General features: G+C 42.3%; 2 protein-coding genes and 4 non-coding genes across 6 annotated transcripts; 5 read left to right on the top strand and 1 right to left on the bottom strand.

Annotated features, from left to right (window-relative positions):
• Positions 1 to 3,136: 3,136 nt before the first annotated feature.
• Positions 3,137 to 8,065, top strand: eif4a2 (eukaryotic translation initiation factor 4A, isoform 2). Its single transcript, XM_050033233.1, has 11 exons — positions 3,137 to 3,236; positions 4,066 to 4,123; positions 4,228 to 4,360; positions 4,562 to 4,701; positions 5,115 to 5,283; positions 5,367 to 5,476; positions 5,802 to 5,945; positions 6,307 to 6,444; positions 6,556 to 6,645; positions 6,896 to 6,975; positions 7,253 to 8,065. Exons 1-11 carry the CDS (start codon positions 3,208 to 3,210, stop codon positions 7,395 to 7,397), a joined length of 1,236 nt encoding a protein of 411 aa, XP_049889190.1. The 5' UTR covers positions 3,137 to 3,207; the 3' UTR covers positions 7,398 to 8,065.
• LOC126383297 (small nucleolar RNA SNORD2) lies at positions 4,400 to 4,473 on the top strand. Its single transcript, XR_007569138.1, has one exon. It is a non-coding gene; the product is annotated as a small nucleolar RNA SNORD2 (small nucleolar RNA).
• On the top strand, positions 4,937 to 5,010 carry LOC126383296 (small nucleolar RNA SNORD2). Its single transcript, XR_007569136.1, has one exon. It is a non-coding gene; the product is annotated as a small nucleolar RNA SNORD2 (small nucleolar RNA).
• Positions 5,528 to 5,709, top strand: LOC126383295 (small nucleolar RNA SNORA81). The gene has a single exon (XR_007569135.1). It is a non-coding gene; the product is annotated as a small nucleolar RNA SNORA81 (small nucleolar RNA).
• Positions 6,006 to 6,187, top strand: LOC126383294 (small nucleolar RNA SNORA81). Its single transcript, XR_007569134.1, has one exon. It is a non-coding gene; the product is annotated as a small nucleolar RNA SNORA81 (small nucleolar RNA).
• A 3,109-nt stretch (positions 8,066 to 11,174) lies between the features above and the next one.
• b3gnt5b (UDP-GlcNAc:betaGal beta-1,3-N-acetylglucosaminyltransferase 5b) lies at positions 11,175 to 18,833 on the bottom strand. The gene is made up of 2 exons (XM_050033683.1): positions 18,575 to 18,833; positions 11,175 to 14,603 (listed from the first exon to the last, which is right to left on the bottom strand). Exon 2 carries the CDS (start codon positions 14,311 to 14,313, stop codon positions 13,150 to 13,152), a length of 1,164 nt encoding a protein of 387 aa, XP_049889640.1. The 5' UTR covers positions 14,314 to 14,603; positions 18,575 to 18,833; the 3' UTR covers positions 11,175 to 13,149.
• Between the last annotated feature and the right edge of the window lie 7,397 nt (positions 18,834 to 26,230).

The following is a 26,230-nucleotide window of genomic DNA, read 5'->3' on the forward strand; positions in this document are numbered from 1 at the left end:
GCCACTGGCTTAGTGGCTTGCAGACTTTTCCTCTTCCATTAAGCCAGCAACAACAGCAACATTTAACAAAGTATGACAAATTTTGGCTCTATTATAACTCACAAGGTTCACAGATAAACACGTTTTCTCCTCATATATACCACATGCTAACCTTATTAGCATAAGCCTATGACATTTCCTGCTCCATAAATTATCATAGCAGCTCACTGCCTTTTCTGCTACTCGGGGTTTAATCGCACACAGGACTTAAAAATGCGATTTGTTTTGTGGAGGCTTGATTGTATTTGCAATTTACTGTTTGTTATCTGTGAAATAAAAGTGCACAAAAACTTTGTTTTCGCTCAGGGGAATGGTTTTCAGGCTACAGGTGGCCACCCCAGGCCAGTGCCAGGCAATTCCTGGACCTCTGAGTGGCGGATAAGGTATTTACTTAAGAAACAATACTGCAATTTATAAGTACTTCAAGTAAAGGTACTACATTTAATGTCACTTAAGTAAATATACAATACAAAATGTATGATACAGTGTTTATTTCTTCTTAAAAATTCTATGTCATAATATTGGATAGTTATGACAGATGTATTGATATGTAAGAAGCATGCTGTGATAGAGAAGTAGTGAATACTGCTGGATAGTTCAATCTACAAAGGTGTTCATATGCGCTGGATGAAAACTTTAACCTTCAAAGTAACCAGTAACTCCAGGAGCATAAAGGAACTAACCACAGCCTTGTAATGGAAACTTACAGCAGGACAGATCCATGTTATCAGACTGGTTATAAAACCGACAGCGCTGTAGAGGGAGGGATCAAGTGATCATATTCAAGTTCAGTTTTTAAAAAGTGTGCAAACTTTGATGTCACAAGAAAATCCATTCACATGATTTGTTCAATCAGGAATTAACATCAACTTCATCCACATCTGGGGGCAAAAACAGTAGACAGGCACATCTATGGTTAAAAGGAGTCTCATGAGTAAGTCAGCTGACTCTTTCATACAAGAATATTACCAAATGATGGCAGACAGGGCGAGGCACCAGGCACACAGACAGTTGGAACTAGAAGAACAATGGCAATACAGAGGGAAGCAGGTCATGGTGATTGTAACATTGGGCTAAAACACTTCATATGAGAGGAAAACACAAGGATATTACATGATGTTGGTTATAATAGTGTAAGGATCTGGGTGAAAAGTGCAAAGAAAAGGCTGTTTAATACCAATTTGGAATTACTCAAGTCCAGTAAGTAGTGGAAGTTTACAATATAACGCCTCGCATCAAGAAGGAAACCTTGCCCAATTGTTTCCTCACATCGTGCCACATAAATACTGGTGAGACAAGTTTGTCTGTCTAATCAGGTTTCTACAGGATGATTAACGTACCAGGTCTCCCTCTGCTCCACCTCCTTCATTACACACCCCGCTTACATATGGGAGGGAGTGTCACGATGACAGGTACAAGGAGTCATTCCTGCCCAAAGCTTTATAGTTTTCTGTCCCAACCAACTCCAATGTATGTTTTGTATGGCAAATTTGCACATCTTATTATCACTCTACCTCACTGCATCCTGTAGTGTATTTAGAGTGTATTATAGTATATTCTTATATTGTGTATTCTACAGATAGTTGCAGAATATGCTAAGGTTTATTACTTTTTGATTTTTAACTTTCTAGTGATTTTCTTTTTCTCTTAAGTGAGGTATGTGTACGACTAGGGTTGCAACGGTATGAGATTTTAACGATAACAGTCTCAGGAAATACCTTGGTATCACGGTATTACAGAATTTATGTTATTATCAGTCAGAACAACCCTTAAAAGAATGAAAACAGAGGGGTTTTATTACTACAAAGTAATAAACTAAAGAGGAGATTATTTGTCCAGTTGCATTTTTTCCCCCAATATCGTAGATAAGCAAAGGTACACAGTATGATAACCATCAACTTTTTTTTATCACAGTATACATACACACAGTATACGTACAGTACACAGTACACGGCAGTAGCTCAGTCCATAGGGACTTGGGTTGGGAACCGGAGGGTCGCCTGTCCGAGTCCCCGTCCGGACCAAAATATGGAGCGTGGACTGGTGGCTGGAGAGGGGCCAGTTCACCTCCTGGGCACTGCCGAGGTTGAGCAAGGCACTGAACCCCCCAACCGCTCGGGGCCCCTCACCAAGGGCAGCCCCCTCACTCTGACATCTCTCCACTTTGTGCATGTATAGGTCCTGTTTGGGCATGTGTGTGTCTTTCGGACCTGTGTGTAATTGCCAAGCAAGAGTGAAAACATTGAATTTCTCCTCAGGGGGATTAATAAAGTAAATCAACTTAAACATAAACTTAAATGTTCCTCATGTGTCCCATAAAAGTACTGGTGAGAGCGCTTTCTGGTTATGCGCCCCTAAACTGTGGAATTCACTACATCTGGATACAGTATAGTCTTGATTTTTAAGTTTTAACCATTGGTTTTTACCTTACCTTCTATCTATCTATCTATACAGATATACATACATTTACTTCTGTGCTTTAAAACCTGTCTCCAACATCAGAAAGAATGAATGTATAAAGCATTCAACAACTGTGATAAGCAGCTGTGCTTATGTCACACACTGCTGTCTTATATTATATATCTTATACATTTCATACTCCACAAATTTGCCTAAATTAGGCCTGTAGAATATATAATGTAAGAATAAACCGCACTAAATGCTGCACTTCTTCCTCTAAGCTATGGTTTCAAGATGATAGGGGATGTGAATTTTATCTTGTGCAATCTGTATTTTTCTTCATACACTCTTACATTAATTGTATTTCATGCACTCTGTAATTTTTCTTCATTCATTTTCATGAACTCCTCTTCCAACGGCCTCAGACGAACCCTCTCTGTGGTTGCACAACCTTGGCAGGACGAGTTTTGACCCGTCAGAGACACTGTAGCAGCCCGAGCACTACTTATTACTGCAATATCCTTCCGCCGAGAAATGTAGTCTGGATCAATTTTCACATTTTTATCGGTAAATGATGCACAAATTTGTGTATAGAAGGTAGTGAAAATAATTTAATGTAATACAAATATAAATTCAGTGCGCTGAGACAAAACTGACGACGTTACTGGATTCTTTACATTCATCAGTGAAAATAGTCCGGCTGCATAAAGGCAGTTGGCATCGCAGTTGGCGATCTTTCCATTCGCATGCTGAAGTTGGGAACGGATCATGTCTTGCGACTCTGCTGATTACAACAGGTAAAAGTCGTATATATTGTGTCACTTTTTAACCACAGTATTCGATCTTTAGCTGTATGCAACTGTACCGCGACGACGTGCACTCTGTTTGATGTCAAATTATTTATTTTCTAGCTGACAGTTAGTTAGGCCCCAACTGCTGTGCGGACGATGTGGTTGCTAACGGTTAGCTTTGTGACGTTAGCTGCCCAGCTACCCCGCGCTTCAAAATTGCGCTACTAGCCGTTCATATGAAAGGTGCTTCGTCTTTCTAGTGTAAAATGCAACAAGACTGGTTTGTGTTTTTGAAGCAACTTTTTGCTGTCGTGGTCGGTCGGTGGTTGTTTTAGTCAGAGGAACCGTCGGGCCAAGCTAACGTTTCAGCTCGGCCTACTTCTCAGGCAACAGGAGCCAGCACAGGCCCAACTGTCCGACATGTTGGCGAGCGATTTTTGCTACTCAAATTTACATGAATTAACAGTGGGCGTGTGAGCCGATCTGACACCTCTCCAGGTTACATAAGCGGGAATTTTTCGGGGGGGGCAGGTAGCAGAGCGCTGCTCGTGGAATTCGACACGTGCGCCCAGCGAAGCCCCGGCCTCTGTAATGAGATCCTCTGGGCGTAACCCAGTGAGACCCACTCACTACATTTCTGACGTAGTTTCTACGTTTTAATCCCTTAAAGTTAACGTGAAATATGCGGGTTATTTTCACAAGGACCGTCTTGGCTTGACAGAACACGTGGCGGGAACGAAAGCTCGTCGTAGCTGCCTCTGAAAGCAGCCTAACCTCAAGACATCTTTCAGTTTTGTCATTTTATCATATAACCTATGTCTATTCTCTTGCACAGCTCAAAAGATAGAGACCATGGGGGGCCAGATGGAATGGAGCCTGATGGTGTCATCGAGGTAAGAGCACAATTAAATACCCTTTTTAAACTCTAATTTCACAGATTCAAACACAAATTCAGCAGTGCTTACTTGCACTCACAAACTATTCTTTTTTCCTTCAGAGCAACTGGAACGAGATTACGGACAACTTTGATGATATGAACCTGAAGGAGACTCTTCTCAGGGGAATATATGCATATGGTTTTGAAAAGCCATCTGCCATTCAACAAAGGGCGATCATACCTTGCATCAAAGGTAAAGAAAGTATATATGTAACTGATGAGTGAATTGTTTGAGTGAAGTGATGCTTTACCATCTTTCGGGACTTACCCATTAATGGGGATAACTTTTTTTTCCACTGATCACTCGCACTTCAATGTATAGAAACCTCAATCTTAAATGAATCACTTCAAAATCTTTTCTTACTGTGAATAATATTTATCCCCCTGCCATCAGGCTATGATGTCATTGCCCAGGCCCAGTCGGGCACTGGCAAGACGGCCACGTTTGCCATCTCTATCTTGCAGCAGCTGGACATTGAGATGAAGGAGACTCAGGCTCTGGTGTTGGCTCCCACCAGAGAGCTGGCTCAGCAGGTATGCTGTTTCTGAGGTCACAGTGACCTCAACAGTATCTCAGACCTATACAGCATATTGAGGACACTGATTCAATTTCTAAGGTACCATTTTTTTCTAAACTTTTCAAAATTCTGAAATTTGTGAATCACAACATCTTTAAGATTGGTGTAGTCTCTGTCCATGGCTACATCGATCTGAAATCTGGCTTAATTGAATTGATTGTTTCAATTTTAACATGTTGCTGTGGAAAACTGAGTGATGTGATGGCATACCATCTTTCGGGACTGACTCATATAATGGAGATTTCTTTCATTTTACTGATCACTTAACAGTTATTCCACAAACTGTGGAAATGTCTTGTCATGCCATCTGCACCACATCCTGAATTTGTTTTTTTGCTTTGTTGTTTTGCTCCTGTCTCCCCTCGTTAGATCCAGAAGGTCATTCTGGCTCTGGGTGACTACATGGGGGCAGCCTGCCATGCCTGTATCGGAGGGACCAATCTCCGCCATGAAATACAAAAGCTCATGGCTGAGTCCCCCCACATTGTGGTGGGTACACCAGGACGTGTGTACGACATGCTTACCAGGGGACATCTTTGTAAGTGACAGACCAAAGAAGCATTCTCCAACAAATCATCTCACAAATAAAAGCTTGACGTTTAATGTCTCATTCCTGCACAGCTGCAAAATGCATCAAGATGTTTGTCCTGGATGAAGCAGATGAGATGCTGAGTCGGGGATTCAAAGATCAGATCTATGAGATCTTCCAGAAGCAGAGCACGAGCATTCAAGTAAGTACCTTGTGGACAAAACACTGACAGTAAAAATGTTAAATATGTAATCCCTTCTGCATTAACAGAAGTCTGCTATAATTGTGCGATCCAGATTTTATCTGTTTCGTGCAATAATGCTAGCAGAGTATTGCGTGGAAGGAGATTATTGCCCACTGCACTGAAAATGAGATGTGGTCGAACCTCTTTCTTAATGTTCATTGGCCTCTGTCTCAAGGTGCTGTGCCACACTTGGTCCTGCATTTAAATGTTTTACTTTAAAAAATACTGCACTTCAATTTGACTTGATTGGATGTTATAGTTAAGTGTTGTGCATCTTCTACAGGTGGTTCTGCTCTCTGCCACCATGCCAGCAGAGGTGTTGGAGGTGACCAAGAAGTTCATGCGAGACCCCATTCGCATCTTGGTGAAGAAGGAGGAGCTTACCCTCGAGGGTATCAAGCAGTTCTACATCAATGTGGAACGAGAGGTGCGTTAACTTATCCGTAACACTTCACTAAGTTGCCTCACTGTTGTGAATGTCAAATGTTCCTTCTCACTAAAGCACCCTGCTCGAACTGCAGGAGCCAAGCCTCAGGTTTAGCTCATGTGGCCGTGTAAGCATGGGTACACCAGGGAAGGAGATAAAAAGCACAGTATCGGAAATGAGGCTCAGGGGGACCTCTTTCTTAATGTCCAGTGTCCTTTGTCTCAAGATCTTGTGTTACACTTACTACTTTTGTGATGGAGTTTAATAGATACTTGATGAGCAGGCTTGAATTATGACTTGTCAGCTTAACTTTGTTCATTTAATAACACATTACGTGGCTTGTTTTTCATGATGTCTCCAGGAGTGGAAGCTGGATACTCTGTGTGATCTGTACGAGACACTGACAATCACCCAGGCTGTCATCTTTCTCAACACCAGGAGAAAAGTCGACTGGCTGACTGAGAAGATGCACGCTAGAGACTTCACTGTCTCTGCTCTGGTAGGATCCGCTCCCCGTCTGTTGTGTTGGATCAATATACTCTAGTCTTGTCGAGGCTTATCGGTATTAATGCCGCACATTTCCCTAACTAAAATAATCCTCTGTTCGCAGCATGGTGACATGGACCAGAAGGAGCGTGATGTGATTATGAGGGAGTTTCGGTCCGGCTCAAGCAGAGTTCTGATCACTACTGATCTTCTGGTGAGTAGTGAGTGTACTATGATCAACATAAAATGTCACTAAACCCCAAATGTTTTAAATCCTGCAACAGTCCTTAAAATGACCAAGCAGTCAAAACTTTTGGGAGAGTAGGGCTCGTTCTCCACAATGGGTTTTTCTTTTGTAGAAATCTGTTACTTTATATACGAGCGACATTAACACGTGCACAATGTTTTTAGCCCCCTGTCTATTAGAATTGAATATAACTTGAAATGCTGTCCTCTCTTCCCAGGCTCGTGGGATTGACGTCCAGCAGGTTTCCCTGGTCATTAACTATGACCTTCCTACAAACCGAGAGAACTACATTCATAGGTAAGACACATTATATATCTCATCAATGTAATCATACCAGATATAATGGTAAAAATACGCACACATATTAAACAATAATTGGAAAGTTACATCTTGAGCAGTGACATCTTGCGTGTTATAACAAAGGTGATCTTCAGTGTTTGATTGGCTTCATGGCATTCATGTTTTCTACAAATTTAGTATTTAATTAATAAAAACAGTAGTTGGGCGTGATTGCACCAGTATGTGTTCCTTGTTGCCTGTGAGTCTCACGGCAGGCCATCTCTCCCCCCTCCAGAATCGGCCGTGGTGGTCGTTTTGGCAGAAAAGGAGTTGCTATCAACTTCGTCACTGAGGAGGACAAGAGGATTCTTCGGGATATCGAGACGTTTTACAATACTACCGTGGAGGAGATGCCTATGAATGTGGCTGACCTGATTTGAGCCCTGAGATTATTATTTTTTTAAACGCAGTGATAGCGATCGTCCACTTGCATTGTGCTTATATTATTCGAGGGGGAAAAAAAACTTCTCAATGCTAAACCTTGGATCTGAATTTTGGTATGTGTTAAAAGCGAGGTGACTTCTATGGTGGTCCCTCTTGGACAGTTGTAGATTCTAACCTCGACAGACGGCTGGTTGGAGCTACAAAGCCATGGGTTCTGTAAACTTAAAGGTTCTTATCAGGTATTTCTTTCCATGTTCAATTAAGATGTGTGTATTCGATGTTCTCCACCATTTAGTAACTTACTTGTGGACTAAAAGGTATAAGTGCTGTATAAAGTCTGCAAATTATGTTATGCTAACATATGTGCGATGTATTGTGGGACTGCTTAATAGAGGCACTTGTCATGTTTTACTGTAGATTTCACTTGCTTTTTATTATCTTTTGAGAATGTGTTAATTTAAATGTACCATATCTTTTTGGTTTTTTTTCTTTTTAATCCCACTTGCTCTATCAGAATTCCTCACTGGTTGGCCATGTTTTGCTGACATGTGGTTTTACCCTTCCCAGAGTATATTGCTATTTACCCCCCCTTGACTACTTTTCAGATTTCCTCCTCCCTAGAATTGTATGAATGTCTTAATAAACTGAAATTGCTGTAAGTAAACTCGCTGTGTCTGGAGTGCTGGTGTTAAAGTGTGCGGTGTGAGCTGTTGTGGTATTTGAACACTAGAGGGAACCTGCGGGTTAAAGATGGATGGTGATGGTGCATTCTTAGAGTAATTGGCGTAGAAACGCCACTTACACATCCCTTTGATCACTGCGCACAGATATGGAAGAATTGTAACAGCACCACGTACTGGCAGGCAGCAGTGTGACACCATACCCCACAATACTGGGTCACCCAACCACCACACATCCAATCCATTCAGACTTCTCTCTATACACAAACATTAGGATATTTTCCTCATTCTGCTTTCCTGATACTAAATATGATTTCTAAATTGGATTTTTATGCCTCCATGCAGTGGCGTATGGTCATCAGGTCGGGCCCAAGTGCAAGATTTTGCATCTGAACAAGCTGCAAAGCTTCGATTTACTGGTCCATCTACATCCCACCCCTCACCTATGCTCATGAGTTCTGGGTGGTGACTGACAGAATGAGATTGCAGATACAAGCGGCTGAAATGAGTTTCCTGTGTGGGGTGGCTGGGCTCAGCCTTAGAGATAGGGTAAGGAGCTCGGAGTAGAGCCTCTGCTCCTTCGTGTCGAAAGGGGTCAGTTGAGGTGGTTCAGGCATCTCATCAGGATGCCTCCTGGGCACCTCCTGTTAGAGGTGTTTCAGGCACGTCCCACTGGTAGGAGGCCCCGGGGCAGACCCAGAACACGCTGGAGGGATTACATATCTCATCTGGCCTGGGAACGCCTTGGGGTCCACCAGGAGGAGCTGGAAAGTGTTGCTGGAGAGAGGGACGTGCTTTGCTCAGCCTGCTGCCCCCGTGGCCCGGCCCCAGATGAAAATGGATAGATGAATGGACAAGCTACGACTTGACATTGGACATCAACACACATATTTTACTACAGCTGAATTTAATCTCATATTATGTACTGTAGTACTGCTTGGCCTGCCACATGTCCCACTGATCTCAATAAGATTTTTCTAACTCAAAAGACATTTTCAAGACTAGCTTTGCTAAAAAAAAAAAATGCAAATCAGCTGCATCTTTTATCAGTTTTTAATGTGAACATATATCAATCTGATATTTCCTGCCATCACCTGCACCAGGTTATGAGGACTGACAGCACTGAAATATGCAACATTTCCCTCTCTGTGCGCTCAGATAAAGAGGGAGTTCACGTTTCCTATAAATGATCTCAGCACGCTGTGACCTTTGCAAACTTTGCAAGGTACACAGGAATGATATTTTTGTCTTTTTCCTCCGTATTTCAAGTCTTGATCAACATCACAAAGAAGAGAAGTTAGGGCACAAATTGCAAAATATCCGACCAGTAAGTATCTGTTGAGGATGAACACATACAAGCGACATATTTGTCATGTTGCGTCATGAGCTGGCTGCACTGCTGGAACGCCATCACACTTAACTGTGAGACTGGGGAGTAGGACGTGGGGAAATGATGCGATTCCAACAGTCTGTTTAATCTTAACTTGCTTACCATGTAGCTTCATATTTAGCACACAGACATGACAGACTGTTCTCATCTAATTTTTACGGCCTTTTTAAGCCACTGACATTGACCTATTTTGTGTATAAGTTTTGTACCTGTCCGGATAAATTGTGCAAACGTCCAGTTCCGAGACAGACTCTCTCTTTAAGGTCTCTTTTTAATAAGGCGTTGTTATAGCTGGCCCATGGGGCTCAGCTGGTGCATTGACCATGACAATCTGAAATTACATGATGCTTGTCAGCACAACTGTTTTGCAAGGCATCCTCTTAAGAAGTGACTTAAGCTGTGTGGCTGATTCTCAGTAATGATCACTTCTAGTGAATCTAAAAATAACAAACCTATGTCAGAGGGAAATTAGACTAAGGAGCTCACACACATGACATGACATCATCATCACATTTAGATGAATACCATGATTGTGTCGATATACTAATAATAATAATGACAATAATACCGACCCACAGTCAGTTACAGCGGTTTAGTACAGATGTAGGCAGCGGCTTGTGTTTTTAGGCCTGTCTAAATCCTTTGTGTGAATTATTCTTCTTAATGCGTTGCCGTGGAAACAGAGCAGCTGTTTGGAGAACAGTTAATCCAGGCAACATCCCATTTCAGGATGAAGTGCCATAAATAAACATATGGACAATTCGCTGTAAGTCAAGGTGAGCGGAGGGCGACATTTCCATGACCTTTGCCTGGAAGACATAGAGACATTTATGTGGTGATATTAAAAGAAAGGTGGATATTTGCTGAGGTGAGATTTGATCAAATTCAATACTCTCAGAGAGGAAACCTGACTGTTGCAGATGATATTGGATATAAAGCACTGTAAGGAATGAATCAGATAAAAGGTGTGAGTGTGAATCTTGGCTTAGTTTGAAATCCAGGTTTGATTTAATCAGTCACATAACTGAAGAACGACCGCTCAGCTTTGTTTGTGTGACGGTTTATGACATTTATCTGGTGCGTGTTGAGCACTGACACAGGACCAGCCAGTTATTACTGTTTGCAGTGTGCCAGATGCCTCCATGAACCAGACACCCCTGAGGACTGCGATGACTTTCTGGCCGATGCCAGAGGTATTTTTGGCTCCAAGTATCACATGTCAGCTGGGGAAAAAAAAAATCCAAATCATAGTGAGCAATGTCCCAGCTGACACGGTCAGGCAAAGTCCATTCCTTCACTTATGAAGATGTGACGTGGTGGTAAAGTGTAGACTACTTTCATGGAAGATGTTTGCACTTGCACGTTAATGAGGTTTGTGCAGCAGCTACATGCGCGCCGCTGCTCAGCAAACTGTTGCTATGGAGAGGAAGGGCAAACATTTATTCTTTGTGTGGTGCAATAATTGGCATCTTGCACACAGGGTTTCAGAGCGCTGCTTTGAATGCACGTCCTTTATGTGCCATTGTGGTTTAGTGATGACAGAATCAAATGTGGTCAAAGTGTAAGCAGGCTTCGAGTGTGACTGTGAACACGTGCTCTCTCTGGGTCAGACGTCAGTTCTGTAAACGGTTATTTTTACAGGTCTTATAGGGAAGTGCACTATATCTTCATGAAGGATGTAAAATTATACACACTGGTTTTTATTCATGTGATTGAGAAAGTACTTTAGATGACAACTTTAGATACTTATTTAACTTGACTTGTTAGTTAAAGACATTCTGGATAAGCAGTTATGATTCACAACAGCAGAGTCACCAGAAGAAAATGTTGACATTTCTGCAAACCACGAATGCGTTACATTTGCACATTTCATATGAATCATATCGTCATCATCATCATCATCATAAGATGGGAATGTTGCACCATTACGCCGCCTTATCGTTGTGTATAAAAGGTACGATCACAGAATGGGGGTACAGATGTGTCTCGACTTTAACAGCACCAGCACGGTTTGTGTAAAAGAGAAAGCCAGCAGGACGGGAACATGGGCGAGACGGGTGTGATTTTGTGTGATGTGCGCAACAGAGACAGGGAAGTAGCTTGACGACATGGCCAAAGTCAAGTATGATGCTGAATATATTCAACTGTGTGACCTTGAAGTAATGACTGACGAGAAATCTCAAAACACACTTAGACAAGTTACTGAAAACAAAAGCTTGAACTGTTCCCTTTAGTAACCATTTGGAAAAAATATCCAAATTAAAGGAACATAGGTTGACATTATTTGGAAATATTCACTTTGAAGTAAGTATATAAAAAGTCTGAAAATCCATAATGTGTTGTTTTTACGCTTTGTTTTTTGTACAGATTTAACAAATGAGACATGACATGTTAATGAAAGAGCTACAGATGTGCTGGTGGGCGGATTTAGTCACCTTAGGACAGACTCAGGGTAGCTGTGTCCCCCTGTTTCCAGTCTGTGTGCTAAGATAAGCTAATCAGCTGGCAGTACAGACATTAGATTAGCAAAAGTAAGTGTGAAAACAACAAGTTGTAGTATTGCAGGGGGCATTATGTGTCAGGCACAGTCACTTCCTAAAGTCTTGTGGTCATCCTGTGGTTACTAGGCAACCAACAGAGTTCAAAAAATATTTAGAGAATATAGTTTATGTTGTAGTTTTAACTCAAAGTAATGAAGTTGGTGCTGATGGTATAACATGTACTGGTGCTCTTTATGTTGTAATGAAAGAGCAATCAGCGGTTTCAGTGCTAACTCATAGGTGTTTCCTGGTCAGCAAACTGACATTATTGATGCCACTACTGGCAATAAATTAAAAAAAAAATTTAACTTTCACTTTGGAGATTTTATTTCATTAAAAAACATGTTCACAAATTGAATTACAAAAAGAAAAAAAATCTTATGACAAGAAAATATTCAATTTAGAGCGCACACTTTGCTCATCGGTACATCATTGTGATTTTCAGCACAGGAACTGTCTGTAAAGTCTTTTCATTTACACGTCTACTCTACGTCACTGTGAGGAATTTTGCACTTCATGACACGGAGACATTTTTAGATTTGACACATCACTGTATATACTGTGTATTTTTTTTTTCTTACATCGGCTCAAACAGCACACAGGAACACACAGATGTGGAACTTCTACATTTTAAAGTAAGTGCCAGTAAGAGGTGTGGCCGTGTGTTAAGAAAACGTTACCTTGATTTTTGAGTGTGACAAAATTTTGGCAACCCTTTTGTGTTTCACAGCAGTGGAAATAAAATCCAAGAAGAGCAGAAAGTAGTCTTGTAATCCGCTGGCTGAGATTGGAAATAAATTAGTTAATAATTTAAAATTCTATTTGTGAGCACAGAAGGTTTGAGATGAAACATATAAACATCATGTAATTGAACACATTCTGCTGTCAACGCAAAGCCAGTGTGATTGAATGATTCTCACTGACGTGTTGGTGATGTCACACTGACAGTGACAAACATGAATCGTCTGGTCTCTTTGCCTCTGAAAACACAGAACACACACACTCCAGTGTTTTGACATGGATGTCCGACTGAAAGGACTGAGGTAATATTCGCAGCAATGATCCTCCTTTCATTATGACCTACGACACACTCCCTCGCTCTCTGTCACACACTGACACACACACACCTTGCGTCATACTAAAAAAAGGCTGCTTTGCATGGGTAGGTGTTAAAATAGTATGGTCTACAAAGGAGAGCCACTTTCACAGCTGTGCAGTACAGCCTCCCTGTGAGTCCAGAGGTCTTCTGCTTCACCTGCGGGTGGGTCGCCTTCTTCCACAGGTCATAAATATCCTCCACGTGACCATGTGAGGTCATCATCTGGTCATAGATGCACAGGTGGTAGGGTGCTTTGCCCTCGCCTGAGAAATAGACGTGCTCCTGTGGTGACACGCCGACTGCATTGCCGCAGATGCCCATAAACACATCGTCTATGTAAAGAGAAGCATTCAGGGTCAGCGTGGCTTGGTAGATTTTGTCCGCCACGTCCCTGGAGACGACGTACCCGGCCCCAGCTGTGTAGTCAGGGTACGACAGCCACGGGTACATCTCAAAGGACACATAGTACTTGCTGTCTTTGCTGCGGATTGGCGGCGCCCCTCTGTGCACCCGACCGACCCAAAAGTCTGTGACGCCCCTGCTGCTCATGTCCTGCAGGTAGGTGACCAGGTTGGGCATGTGGATGAAGATGTCGTCATCAGCGGTCATGAGGAAGCGGGCGTGTGCGCAGCGGCTGTGCATCCAGTGGAACTGCAGGATCAGTTTCAGGGTCAGGTTGTGAAAGGAGTCTAAAAAGTCTTGTTGGATCAAGTCACCATGGAGACGGTCCTCCTGGATGAGATGCTCCTGAAAACCAGCCCCGCTCCTCCTGCTCCTTAAGAGCTCCTCCTTCTGGGTCTGAGGTGCTCCTAAGGCAAACACCACCTTGACTGTCACTCCCAGGGCGTTCTGGATGTAGGTCTCGTTCCCCCAGGTGGATCTGATGGCATTTCGCCTTTCAATGTTCTCTGGGGATGTTTTGACAAAGAGGAGGAGGAGGACGTCTTTGCCGGCGCACTTATCCGGGTGGTCCAGCAGGTAGCGGAAGTTGCTGAAGCTCTTGGCCTGCTCTCGTGGGATGGTGAGGCTCTTGTTGATGTAGGTGAAGCGGTTGACCAGGTAGCGGTAGGAGTAGGACTTGACGTGGTTGACTACGCTGTTGTCCAGCTGCTCCCAGCAAACCATCACCACTGACAGCACCAGGCAGGTGGTCATCAGCTGCACACACTGGCATTTTCGTATCCGGCGGAAATTCACAAACATCCTGGAATCTTGTCACCCGGTGGCGGTGGTCCCTGGCTGGTTGGCGATGGCGGTGAAGCAGCTGGATGTGGAGGGGAGACGGTTGAGGTTGTGGAGGTCGAGAGTGTTGTGCCAGTGCCTCGGAGCAGCACTTGGTGGGTCTTCCATCCTAGGCTTTCCACATTCAGCAGGAGGCATAGGCGGCGGTGGGAGTCACTGGATGTGCTGGGAAACGTCCTCCATCGCAGCAGAGTCAATCACACAGTCGCCCAACGGGTGGAGATTCATCTTTCACCCATGAAGCCGTCATCCTGAAGTAGAGAGAAGAGGGAGCACACTGTGGTTACAGACTTCAAAGGATGCTTTTAAAGGAGGAAGTTAAAATGCAAAATCACGTTTTCTTAACGTCAGCCTATGCCAGGGCCCTCTAGGGTTACTTGGAAGAGTTTTTTCTGTTTCAGTATGATGTTGTAATGATTTTGCAAACTGGATTTTTTTTATGACATGCAGTCTCATGTGCAACATTTTGTAATGACCATAAATAGATTGTCTGACACCAACCTAAACTACTAATCACCTCATGATGTGGGAAAGGGAACATTTTCAAAATCCATACATGTTGCTCCTGTGGTCCAAGACAGTCCAAACATATTGGAGTGCTAAAACTCAAATTTGTGATGTCATAAGGTTCAAAGCAGGGGTGGCAAACTCATTTTAGTTCATGGGCCACATTTATAAAACAGAATGATGAGCAGCCTTCAAGAAAAAAGTGCAGTTTCAACAATCTGTTTTTCCACATTCAGTCAATCAACAACTAACGGTCGTTACAATCTACCACATGTCGACTCATGTGCAGCAATGCTACCATCACCTCACCAAGCTAAGGTGGCAGCTATTAGGAAGTAGGTTAAGTTATCCCTGTCTTACAAATCAAAAGGCTTCGTAGAGCCTTATCAATAGGGTTTCAATAATATTGTTTTATGATAGAAGTCAGATACAGATTCTTTTGTAGCCCACTGGAGCTGCTTATTGACATTCTTAAAATGTCGGCGTTCAGGCTCGTCCTGTGGACGATAAACAAGGTGCAGACTTCCCTCTGTGTCACCTGTAAGGAGGAAATACAGTGAGTGACAACAACCACTGTCTATGGCAGTGGTTCTCAACTGGTCCAGCCACGGGGTCCGATTTCTCCTTAGTCATTAGTTCAAGGTCCATAAAGTTTAATATTTTCAGTATCATACATGTGTTGAGGTCGAGTCAACTTTATTTATATGGCACTGTAAACACAAACAGAGTTGATCCAAAGTGCTCTCACAGCACATGCAGAGAAAAGCAAATACAAAAGAAAGAAGACAAACACATGTCCTCATCCACAGCAGTACATTGTTTAGCTTTTGGGTAGGACTCCTGTCTGCCTCTCCAAACTGGGGGCGTGCCGACTGACATCCACTGTATGTAATACACTGACTATGGATAAGTACCTCATACGACCCCACTTCAAAAGAGCCGAAGTATCCCACTAATTGATACTGTGTTTCTGCAGCAGCACGACTGAAACTACACTAGACCGCAACTACTTTGTGGTTGGATCTAAACTTGGCTACACCCGCTTGTGTTCTGTGCAAGAGTCGTAATGTAGCGGGTGGGGGTGAAAGGGAGGGGTCGACTGAATACAAAAGCCAACACAGCAAATGTGGCAATGCAAGCCAGTTCATAATGGAGGGGTTTAAGGTGCAGACCCACTGAAACCGCTGAGAGTCATGGAAAGCATTCGGACACAATGGACAGCGTTAGAATACCTCGGCAGCACAATGCGGGACGAGAATAGCCTGCTTCCGGCCGAGCCTGGGCTAAAAGCGAGGGGGGATCATGATGGGCCCGGGGCCTGGGACTCCCACCGCACCCCGGGAGCTTTTTAAACATCATTGGATGGCCTGTGCCTAATGGGGTCACTGGCTCAGAATGGCTCTATTTTCTCTCTGCCTTGATAATGAGAAACTCTGCCTCACCTCTGGTTCACATCAGCCTCCTGCTTCTACACAGAGGCAATTACTGTTACAGTCAATTCATTCTTACAGTCATTGTTATATAGCGCACTTTTCCAGGCAGGGCCACATACCTGACTTTACAGCCTTACTTACCAACAGTCATAAAACAGACTTCGGTTATAAAGGCTTAACGACAATATGAAAGGAGGAAATGGCTTTATACTGGCCAATCTGGAGATAAGCATACACATCTGCTGAACTGTGGCCTAAATATGTAACATATAAATATGGGAGTGTTAGCATTAATGGACATGTCATGCAGCAAGACAGCTGGACATCCTTAAATCATCCTCCCACAATAAACATAGGCAGCAGAAAATGTCTACAGAAAAGGCACAAATCAGTGCCTAAAAATTCACCATGAACTCAGGAAATGAAGTGTTTGGTGCTGAAATTTTCTGACTCCCTGTCTCATGTGTCCCCCCAGTGTTGAGACGAAACCTACGCCCTACCAGCCCGTTCTCACTCCCACCTCATCAGATACTGCCACTCAGTGCACAGAGGTACCTTTTGCAGTGGTATGATGCGCACTGAAGGGCGGCAGGTGTTGACACAGCAAGCAAACAACCTCCAACTTTCGCCTGGGAGCCTGCTCTTCGTTTCTTATGTGAACTCAAAAGTCAGTGGAGTTACTTCAATAACAGTGTAGTGGGCTAGTAGGTGTTTGCTACAGTAGTGACAAATATCACATGTCGTGTGTCACATGTTGAACCAAACTCGTCAAATACCGCTGCTTTGTCAGTGGACATCCAACTGACATACCAACACACAAAGGCACCTTTTGTGGCAGGTTGAAACATTTCTGGCAACTACATAGTATGAAGAGCGACAAAGTTCCTATAGGGCGGGGGGTAGGGGTGGTGGATGGGTCAAACAAACTCTGGACTTTCACCTGGGAGCCTGCTGTTCCCTGTGGTCACATGTTTCCCATGTGAAATCAAAAGTCAATGGACTTATTTCAATACCAATGTAGTGTAGGGTGGCTGGGCTCAGAGCATCACATGACATTAGTAACGGCTGTACTTTTAATAAGCCAAACCACGATCTCTAAACCTAACTGCAGACTTTAGTTGCCTAAACTACAAACAGAATTTGAAAAGACACAATGCATGACACAGGCGTAACTTCACATGCCATCCCTGAACGTACCCCCGTGTTATCTAACCATGCAGATAGTTTCGAGTTCTTCTGTAAAAGTTTTGAGATTCTGCTTCTGAGGTTTGTGCCACATGCTAAATTTAAAACAATTATTAAAAAGCATTCAACAGCAACATCTTTTTTTCTAGAAACAATATCCCTGTGACTCTGGATAATCCACATAAAACCTAAACAAATTCCAAAAGGGCTAATTATTTGGTAGAAAGTAGTTCCAGTGAAAATCATCCACGACTAACAGACATTGTTTCTGGAAAAACAAGTCGCTCTTGAATATTTGAGTGCTTTAAGCACTGTATGTTCATTCACACCCTTTGTAAGGTGGTGGCAGAGATCCAGAGACACATACGCCACGACTGCATACCTAGATACACTATGGATATAATTTAGGAGAGCCTGCCCTGTAAGGATGAGGCCCTTAACATACGTGTTTGCCTGCTGCCTTTTACACATACACACTCTATAGTTTTAACAATTCTTTAAAGATATAACACAATACAAATACAATTTGCATTAGTATGTGTAGTTAAAGGAAGTAATGCTGATTTCCTGAAAAACAGAATACATCCTGTGGTCTATAGCCTATATGAGACACAGTAGAAAGCAAAGTGAATGGCCTAATTAACACACCCACAAAGGCAGAGCTCATGTGACTGTCTTTAATCACCATGGCATCTTTCTAAGATATGAACTATCTTTAAAAAACTTCTCAATTTTCAGCACTTCTTTAGAGTTTTCCTCAGATTATGATTATTTTAATGTGTGTTCTGTGGTCTTGTGATGGTTTCGGTGCACAATGGTTACAAATTAGGATTAATTATGCTTAGATTATTGACAGAAGGTGTTGCCGCTATCACGTCCTGTTCAAAAGGCTAGTCTGCTGTCAGTCAATCTCTCCGAGCGCTGCACCACACAGAGCGCAAACACAAGTGTTGATCCTCGCTCCTCTGTCTCAGCTGCATCTAAAACAAGCGCCCTGAAAGTCAACCACACCACTGGCATATTTCTGAAGTCACCATTTGTATAAATAGATTTGAAACACACAGAGGGATGCAGGAAGGGGACAGAGGGACACTCACCGGCAAAAAAAAAGAAATAGATAATGTGTGTGTGAATCCAACAGTCTCCCCTCTCTCCGCTGAGTCTTCTCCCCCTGCCGCACAGATCCTCCTCTGTAGTTGAAGTTTACTTTTCCTTGAGATGACAGCCTGTCAGGAGCAGCCACCAATTCCTCGTTAGACAGTCTTGCGTGAGAATATCTGTGAGTGTGGGATCCTTCCTCTGCCCTCTGGATGTGTAGACTGTTAAGTTACTTGTTCATGTGCTGGTTGCCTTGGTTCTTCTCTATCTCCTCCCACCCTCCCTTTCCTCTTTCTGTGTGTGGGGGTGGTCTGCTCTCTGTGTAGGTGGTTGTAGAGAGAAAGAGAGAGAGAGAGAGAGAGAGAGAGAGAGAGAGAGAGAGAGAGATAGACAGAGAGGGAGGGAGGGAGGGAGGAGGAAAAGATGGGAGGAAGGCCTAATCTCTGCACCCTGCTCTTAGTGACACCCAAACACACAGGGTGTTGACACATAAATGACTGACTGTCATTTCAAAATGACCCTTGCAACAGTGGTTCCTTTTCCTGCTCTAGTTAAATTCTTTCAAATATCTAAACCAAACAAAAACAAAGGTCTTTGTGGGGTTTTTTGTTTGATATAGAGATTTAAATATTTTAAGAAGGAACCAAAGTTATTTAAAGCATCCTCCATTTGAATTTTTTGGTTTGTGAAGGTACATGTGAAGCTGGCGGGGGATAAAAACACCTATATTCCCTAAGTTACAATCAGAACAACACATTCTCACTCCTACCTCGTCACATATTGGCCTTTGGTCATGGACTTTCCACATCCACATATGATGTGCAAGGTACCCTGGGTGTGTTGGTTGTTGACGTTCTGGGAGACCATGTCAAGTTCTGCCTGTTACATGCGTTGTCTTCTTTCAAAATACACTTCTGTTCTCAGCGGAAGTTCAACGTTTACATACAGACTCTTTGAAAATAAGCACACTACGTCGGTACAACATTGCAAATTGATGGTTTTTATTCTTTAAGGTGAGACAAAAACATCGATTTTTCATGCAGTGAAGAGTCAATTTTGAGATTTTGGGCTAGTTTACTCCTTGAATATGTATTCTTTCAAACTGCTATAAAGAAAACATTCAAATTATACATTTAGACGTTTATTTTATTACATTTTGTCTACTTGTATTTTGTTATTATGTTATGTAAATCTTTGAATGCTGTTTTCTCAAAATGAGTTTTTTTGTCCTACTCCAAGTCGAACATCTCAGCCTCTGTAGCACCTATGTACACCAAACCTTCCAGTTATACACCTAGCTATATTCTGAAGATATTTACAGAGGGATTTGTCACATAAATCATTCCTAGCCTGATTTATGTGACATTTTATTCCCATACAAAGAAGTCCACACGCACATCCAAACCAAAAAACGGGCAGGTGCTGAGCCTTAAACAGTGCATACAAAAGAAGATTAAAACAGTTCGCACACTGCAGGGCTCCAATGCTCAGTCGAATTTATCCGAATAGAAGTAATGTTTCGAGCGTCAGGCTCTTCATCAGACTTACAAGACAAAGGGTGCCGCCATCTTAAATACACACATGACGTGGTCACATGATGCAACGATGCAATGATGCAATCGTTGAGGCCCTTAGGTGATATTGTATCTAAGGTATAAATCCAAAATAGTTCATGTTTCAAGAGTAAATTGTCAAGGTCACCACCTCTCCTTGGTGGTTGAACATGTTCGATCCCGATGGGAGGCCACAGTGTGGTTCAAAAGGTTAAAATGAGTGGCCACAGGGCTCCTTTGATCATGGTTCCTGATAGCACATCTGTGTTCGGAAATGTATGCAAGGCCACAAGGACATTTTAACATGTATATCACATTTGAAGCTTTACAAGAAATAATACCTTTAACAAATAACATTTTATTCCCAGAAATATGGCGAAAATCAATTTTTTAAGGCAGTATATTTTGATTTTCTAGGTAATAAAAGCAGATATCCTTAAATCCCTCTGTAATTTTTTTTCATCTTATATGTAAACAAAATGAAGACAGAATTTTGCACCTGGCTTTATCAGATGTTCAGATTTATCTTCCTAAAATCTATGCAAATTAGCGCATATTTAATGAGATAATGCATAATTTGCATAATTAAACATTAAAAATTAAAAAACTTGTAATACTTTTTTTTTTTTTACATACTATTGTAAGTAATCAACTGGGGAAGTTTCATGATGATAGCTATTATTTCAAAATTTTATCCTATTCACCTGCAGTGTCTCGCCTTAACAACAAACACATTGTTAGGTTTAGGAAAAAAGAACAGGGTTTAGCTTTAGCATCTTACGGGGTGTGAGCACTGCTCTCTCGGGTGAAAGTTGATGTTTGTTGGAACCATCCACCAACCGTCCCACCTCAGTCGGACTTTCGCTGCCTTAACTTTTGTCCTTGCGTTTCCCCTGACACCGCCGGGCACCATTAAACTATAATGGTTGTTGGTTTCTGACCCCGCAAGTCACTGCCCAAGCGCCAGATTTCGACGACTCCAGAGTGAGAACAGGCTCATCGGAAAATACTTTACTGGTACTGATCTCTTCACTGTTGCATCAGAAGTATTATAATTACACAATTTTTTTTCAGTTGTTATTACCTGACACGCTTAGGCCTCCATAGTCAATATGTGGAACGATTGATACTCAGTTTCTGTACCCCTACGATCACCTTTGGGGGTACCCCGCCTATTAAGGGGTGTCTCCCGCCTTATCTCTCCCCATCTGCTCTTGTACTCCATGGGAGAGGTAAGTGACATTGCCCTCGTAGTAATTTCCATGTTTTAGCGCTGTTAGTGTCTCCAACACTCTGCAACTCACACAAAAACAATCCAGATGGATGAATTGCACTACAGGTAAGAGGGGAAAAAAAGGGGTGAACTGTTTCGTTAAAGTATTAACAGCATATTCATGTGATAACCGAAACAAATGCAGCTGACATGCTCTGTTTGGTAATGAGGTGAAAGTATAGATGGATGTAAGAAGTATGCAGTAAGTATTGAGCACAGAAGATAAGGAGGTTTCTGTGAGAAATATGGAACTTGGTACTAATTACAGTGAAAACAGAAAGAGAATGTTCATGTATTTATCTTTAGTTCTTATAAAAGAAGCGGCAAATAATTGCCAGATTGATTGCCATGACATTTTTTTTTACAGACACTCATGGTTAAGGACACATAAAAGCTTCAAAATGAATGAGAGTGGTGTTGGCTGACATATTTTATGTGGTGAAACAAAACAGGATATTCTGTTGAGCTTGTGTTAACCACAGACCTTATTTCAGGCATCTGACCAAAAGCCCTCTCAAAAGACACACTGAGCATTTAAGCATTTAAGCTCTCTTGAACCAGGAGTGCTTAAATGCTACCTCATTTCTGGGTTTTACGACTTACTCCTGCTGCAGTCTATTGTGAGCATGTTAGTGTAAGAGTGAAATCGTGTCAACATAATAGTACAAACTTAGGTTTAGTCTACTATTGAATGTATATCTACCATCTTGTTTACGCATACTTAGTGTTTTTAGGTAGAGTTGTACTGATACCGATACCAGTATCGGAAATGCCTCCGATACTGCCTAAAATGTGGTATCAGGTATCGGCGAGTACAGCCTATGACCAATCCCATACCATGTAATGCCTCACGTCATTACGCATATGCACACTACAGGCAAATGAAACGGATATGGAGCAGAGTTTAAAAAGCATTCTACTGTAGCCTTTACAATGTCTTTTTTTACCAAATTGTGTGGCTGCACTTTAACCTGTGTCTTGATCTGTGTCAACACTGGATAATAATAATAAAAAAAAGTTTTATGGCATTCATTCTACTATTATGTATTTATTTCTTAATATTTTACATAGAGTTGTAGGAGTTGAGACATACAACAATTCATATCCCATCCATTTTTATTTTACGCGCTGGTATCGGATCGGAATCGGTATTGGGAAGGAAAAAGTGCTATCGGTACATCTCTATTTTTAGGAATGCTAAGATGTCCTGATATCATGTACTTCCACTAGTCGGTGCTGTTCAGGCAGCTGGTAGTTCTTCTGGTTGGAAAAAAGAAAGAAGAGGGGAGGGGGGATCAAGCAAGTGTCACAAATTGACTGATCTGCATTCGAACTTCACTTAAGTTACGATGAAAACCCAGAATGTGTTGGACTGATTTATACCCTCAAACACACCCATGTAGCTTAAATTTGCATGTTTATAATTACATTTAGCTCAAAGCACGGCTAGAACTAGAATACATCTGGAAGTGTACCAATTGAATACTACCTCCACTTTCACTTAGTTATAATTAGCACCAATGACAAAGCTGTTTTCTAGAAGGTAAGAATTTCAATGTTAGTTCCTCTCCAGGACATTTTTAGATCCTAAGGGGACTTGTTGATAATGACATGAATACCCAGTTATTACTTAAAGGAGCTGTTAACGACATTCAGATCGATGACTCAGAGCCTGGGGCGGGGTTGTCTGCACACAGTTCTCAACATGGAGGTGGCTAAGATGGCAGCTAACGGTGCTAACTCAAGAAACAGTGCTAACAATGGAAACATTGCTGACGGAGCTAACATTGTTGAGTTGGGTGGAACCGGAGGGTAGATGCTACGCTTCCATGAGGACGCTGTCCTGATATCAAACTGCTGTATGATGGCAGTGCAGCACAGCGGCGATTCACTGGCCCAGGGAATTTGCAAAACATATTTGAGTCTGATTATGAAGGTAACAAAGACTGTTGCATCTAAAATAGTCTATCACTATTAGTAATAGGTCCGAAAAGGAGCATTCATTAGTATGCTTTAGCACAAGATGGCTACTCGGCTGGGCTATTTATGAACATTTGGTTGGTAAAGGCAAATGAATCTGTCCATCCACTATTAATGTCTCTATTTTCCTCCTTGACTTTTACATTTTTGGATTTGAAATCTGTAGCTAGCCTCACTAGGGAGGTTAGTGGCTAGCCACCACTGCTGAGGTTCATTTAGGCATGACCTCAGCAACATTTAGAGGAAAAGGTGCCAGGCTGTGGATGCAGTCGACACAGTGTTATTATTATCATTATTTTAAATTCTGTGTATAGGCAACACCTTTTTACTATTAGACTTAGACTTACACTATTCATTTTTATATGATTTTTCTCATAAATCTTGAAGAGCTGCATGTGGCTCCGGAGCCGCAGGTTGCCTACCCCTGCACTATACCCAATGGGATCCACAACACTGGACATAGAAGCTTTGATTAGGCTATAACACACACACACAGGTGACACGACTTCATTCTGTGCTCAGGACGCCATTACTCCACTATATCTCTGCATATAGTGGTGGATGTGGCTGAGGAGGTAGAGCAGGTCGTCCACTAATCAGAAGATCAGCAGTTCAATCCCCGGCTCCACATGTCGAAGTATTGGTAAGAATACTGAACCCCAAATTGCTCCCGGTGACTGTGCCATCAGTGTGTGAGTGTGTTTTAACAGAGTAGGTGGCACCTTGTATGTAGAATGGGTGAGTGTGACTCTGTAGTGTGGGAGTGATTTAAGGAAACATAATTTTTCATCTGGGTCACTATGGGATGTTTGTCGCCTTACACAGACTTACATTTACCCCCTTTTTTTTTTCTACAATTATATGACCACCATAGCGTGACCAAGTCATCCCAGTTAATGCATTTGCATGCCATGAAGTGAACAGAGATAGCTCAGTGTGTCAAAATGTAGTGGTGATGGTTCATTTGTATTTAATTTCCATTCAGGACACTGACAAACAAGCAGCCTCTGAACAGTCAAACCTCGTGCAAAGCAGCTGCTCAGAATTTCATCTGAGAGTTTGACAACCGACTGGTACAGTAGATGAATATCTAAAAATATACTGAGTGACCTGATTAGAGGAAATGCTTGTCAGCAGGTCACAGATGTAAGAGACTACGGTTCAACACAGTCAGGTTCTGTTGAGTTCATGACTAATGCATCATGGGATTTTTCAAGGAAAGTGTAATGAAAGAGGTACGTTAAGCTTCTGGGCACAATGTCACGCACACTCATGCTGGCAGAACCTGTTCTTTGGCACAAACGATCATCCAGGTCATGACAATATCAACATGACACATGGAAAGGGTGATTAGTCGCTGTCATAATCTCTTCTCTCTGCACTGGCCATGAAATGATCCTTTCCTAGTGCATCTTTGATTTACAGAAAGAGAAGTCAGTGGGTCAAATCAGCTGTGTATTTTCCAAGGTTACTGTCTTTATAGTATGAAGTTCCTTATTTGCTTTCCCCCAGACTGTTTACCTGGTGAGCTGCGACACAGTGACAGTAAAATAAAAGGGGGGAATTTTAAAAGACTAACTTTGGAACACTTGATTTGGTTAATTTAGGCTGCTCAGGTCTCAGCTTTATTGGAGTCATGTTAGGAGGAGTTCAAATCACGGCCAGTATGGACAGAAGGAATGATAAAAGCAACTGATAGCTGCTTCAGCACGTACATTTGTGATTAACATGGAGCCCTCACTGTAACTAACTGCACTCCCTGAGGAAATATTATCATACTTTTGGAAAAATGAAAGAGTGATTCCAGAGAGAAGCAGACAGAGGGGTCTACAGTCTGTGTTTGAAGGATATATCCAGGATGTCAAACTGACTCAGCAGCAACAACAGGTTAAAAAACAAACTACAGGCTACAGATCACAGTGTAAAAGTGAACCACCACATCACTGCTGATCGCCACACATGATAAAACTGAGCCGACATTGAACCAGCTGTGCGGCATCGCAGTGTGTGCAGATGAGTGATGTTTGGCTTCGTCCCCGTGCCACTGCCAGCACCCGGACCTCCACACCCAGACAGGCGGGGATCTCCGGGGAAAATCAAACAACGCTCATCTGCACACAATGTGATGACACATAATGTCTTAATCATTAAAAAGCAAGCAGCATGTGTATACATTCAGTAGGCTATATCTTCAGTAGCTAGCTAGCTAACCCTACACTTAGGGTTTGATGAAATGAAAATGAAGGAAATCTGAAATGAGTGCATTAGAGTCAATGGAGCACAGCTGTGTTGTTGTCTGACCCTGGTCTGAGCCGGCCTGATGCTACGTTATGATTAGCCAGTCTGCTCTGTCTCCATGGTAGCACTTTCTCTTGAGTTAGCACTGTTAGCTAGATGACTATGTTCTAGATGACACTGAGAGCACCCAGGGGAATGTTCTGAGTATATGGGTATATTTAAGCAATATCACACGAGAGGGAGTTAGGTTATACTCGTATATCATCGCGGCTGTGATTCGAAGACAATCACAGCCGTGATGATATACGAGTATAACATCACGAGCTCGAGTGTGATATTGCTTTTATACAACAGTTCAACAGTTAAATTAGCAAGGCTGATGAAGAAATGTTGAAAAATGAGGACAAAATAGATAATTTAAGCATTTTATTTGTCTTCCGCCAACAAAAATAGTTCCCTCAGGACTCCGCTGTCACCGTTGCTATGTAACGCAGACATGGTGCGCCAGGCACTTACTCTTTATACACATTTATCTGCACGTTTCCATTAATTGTGCAGCCGGTGAAATAAGTCTCTGGTGACTGCATGGTGGACTGTCGCTTCACAGGCAC

Source organism: Epinephelus moara, chromosome 21 (assembly GCF_006386435.1).
Source record: "Epinephelus moara isolate mb chromosome 21, YSFRI_EMoa_1.0, whole genome shotgun sequence".
NCBI classification, from domain to species: Eukaryota; Metazoa; Chordata; class Actinopteri; order Perciformes; family Serranidae; genus Epinephelus; species Epinephelus moara.

Coding starts and splice junctions, on each gene's coding strand:
- eif4a2 (XM_050033233.1), top strand. CDS start 3,208: ATGTCTTGCGACTCTGCTGATTACAACAG. Junction 4,361..4,561: donor GATCATACCTTGCATCAAAG/GTAAAGAAAGTA, acceptor CCCTGCCATCAG/GCTATGATGTCATTGCCCAG. Junction 6,646..6,895: donor TGATCACTACTGATCTTCTG/GTGAGTAGTGAG, acceptor CTCTCTTCCCAG/GCTCGTGGGATTGACGTCCA.
- b3gnt5b (XM_050033683.1), bottom strand. CDS start 14,313: ATGTTTGTGAATTTCCGCCGGATACGAAAATGCCAGTGTGTGCAGCTG.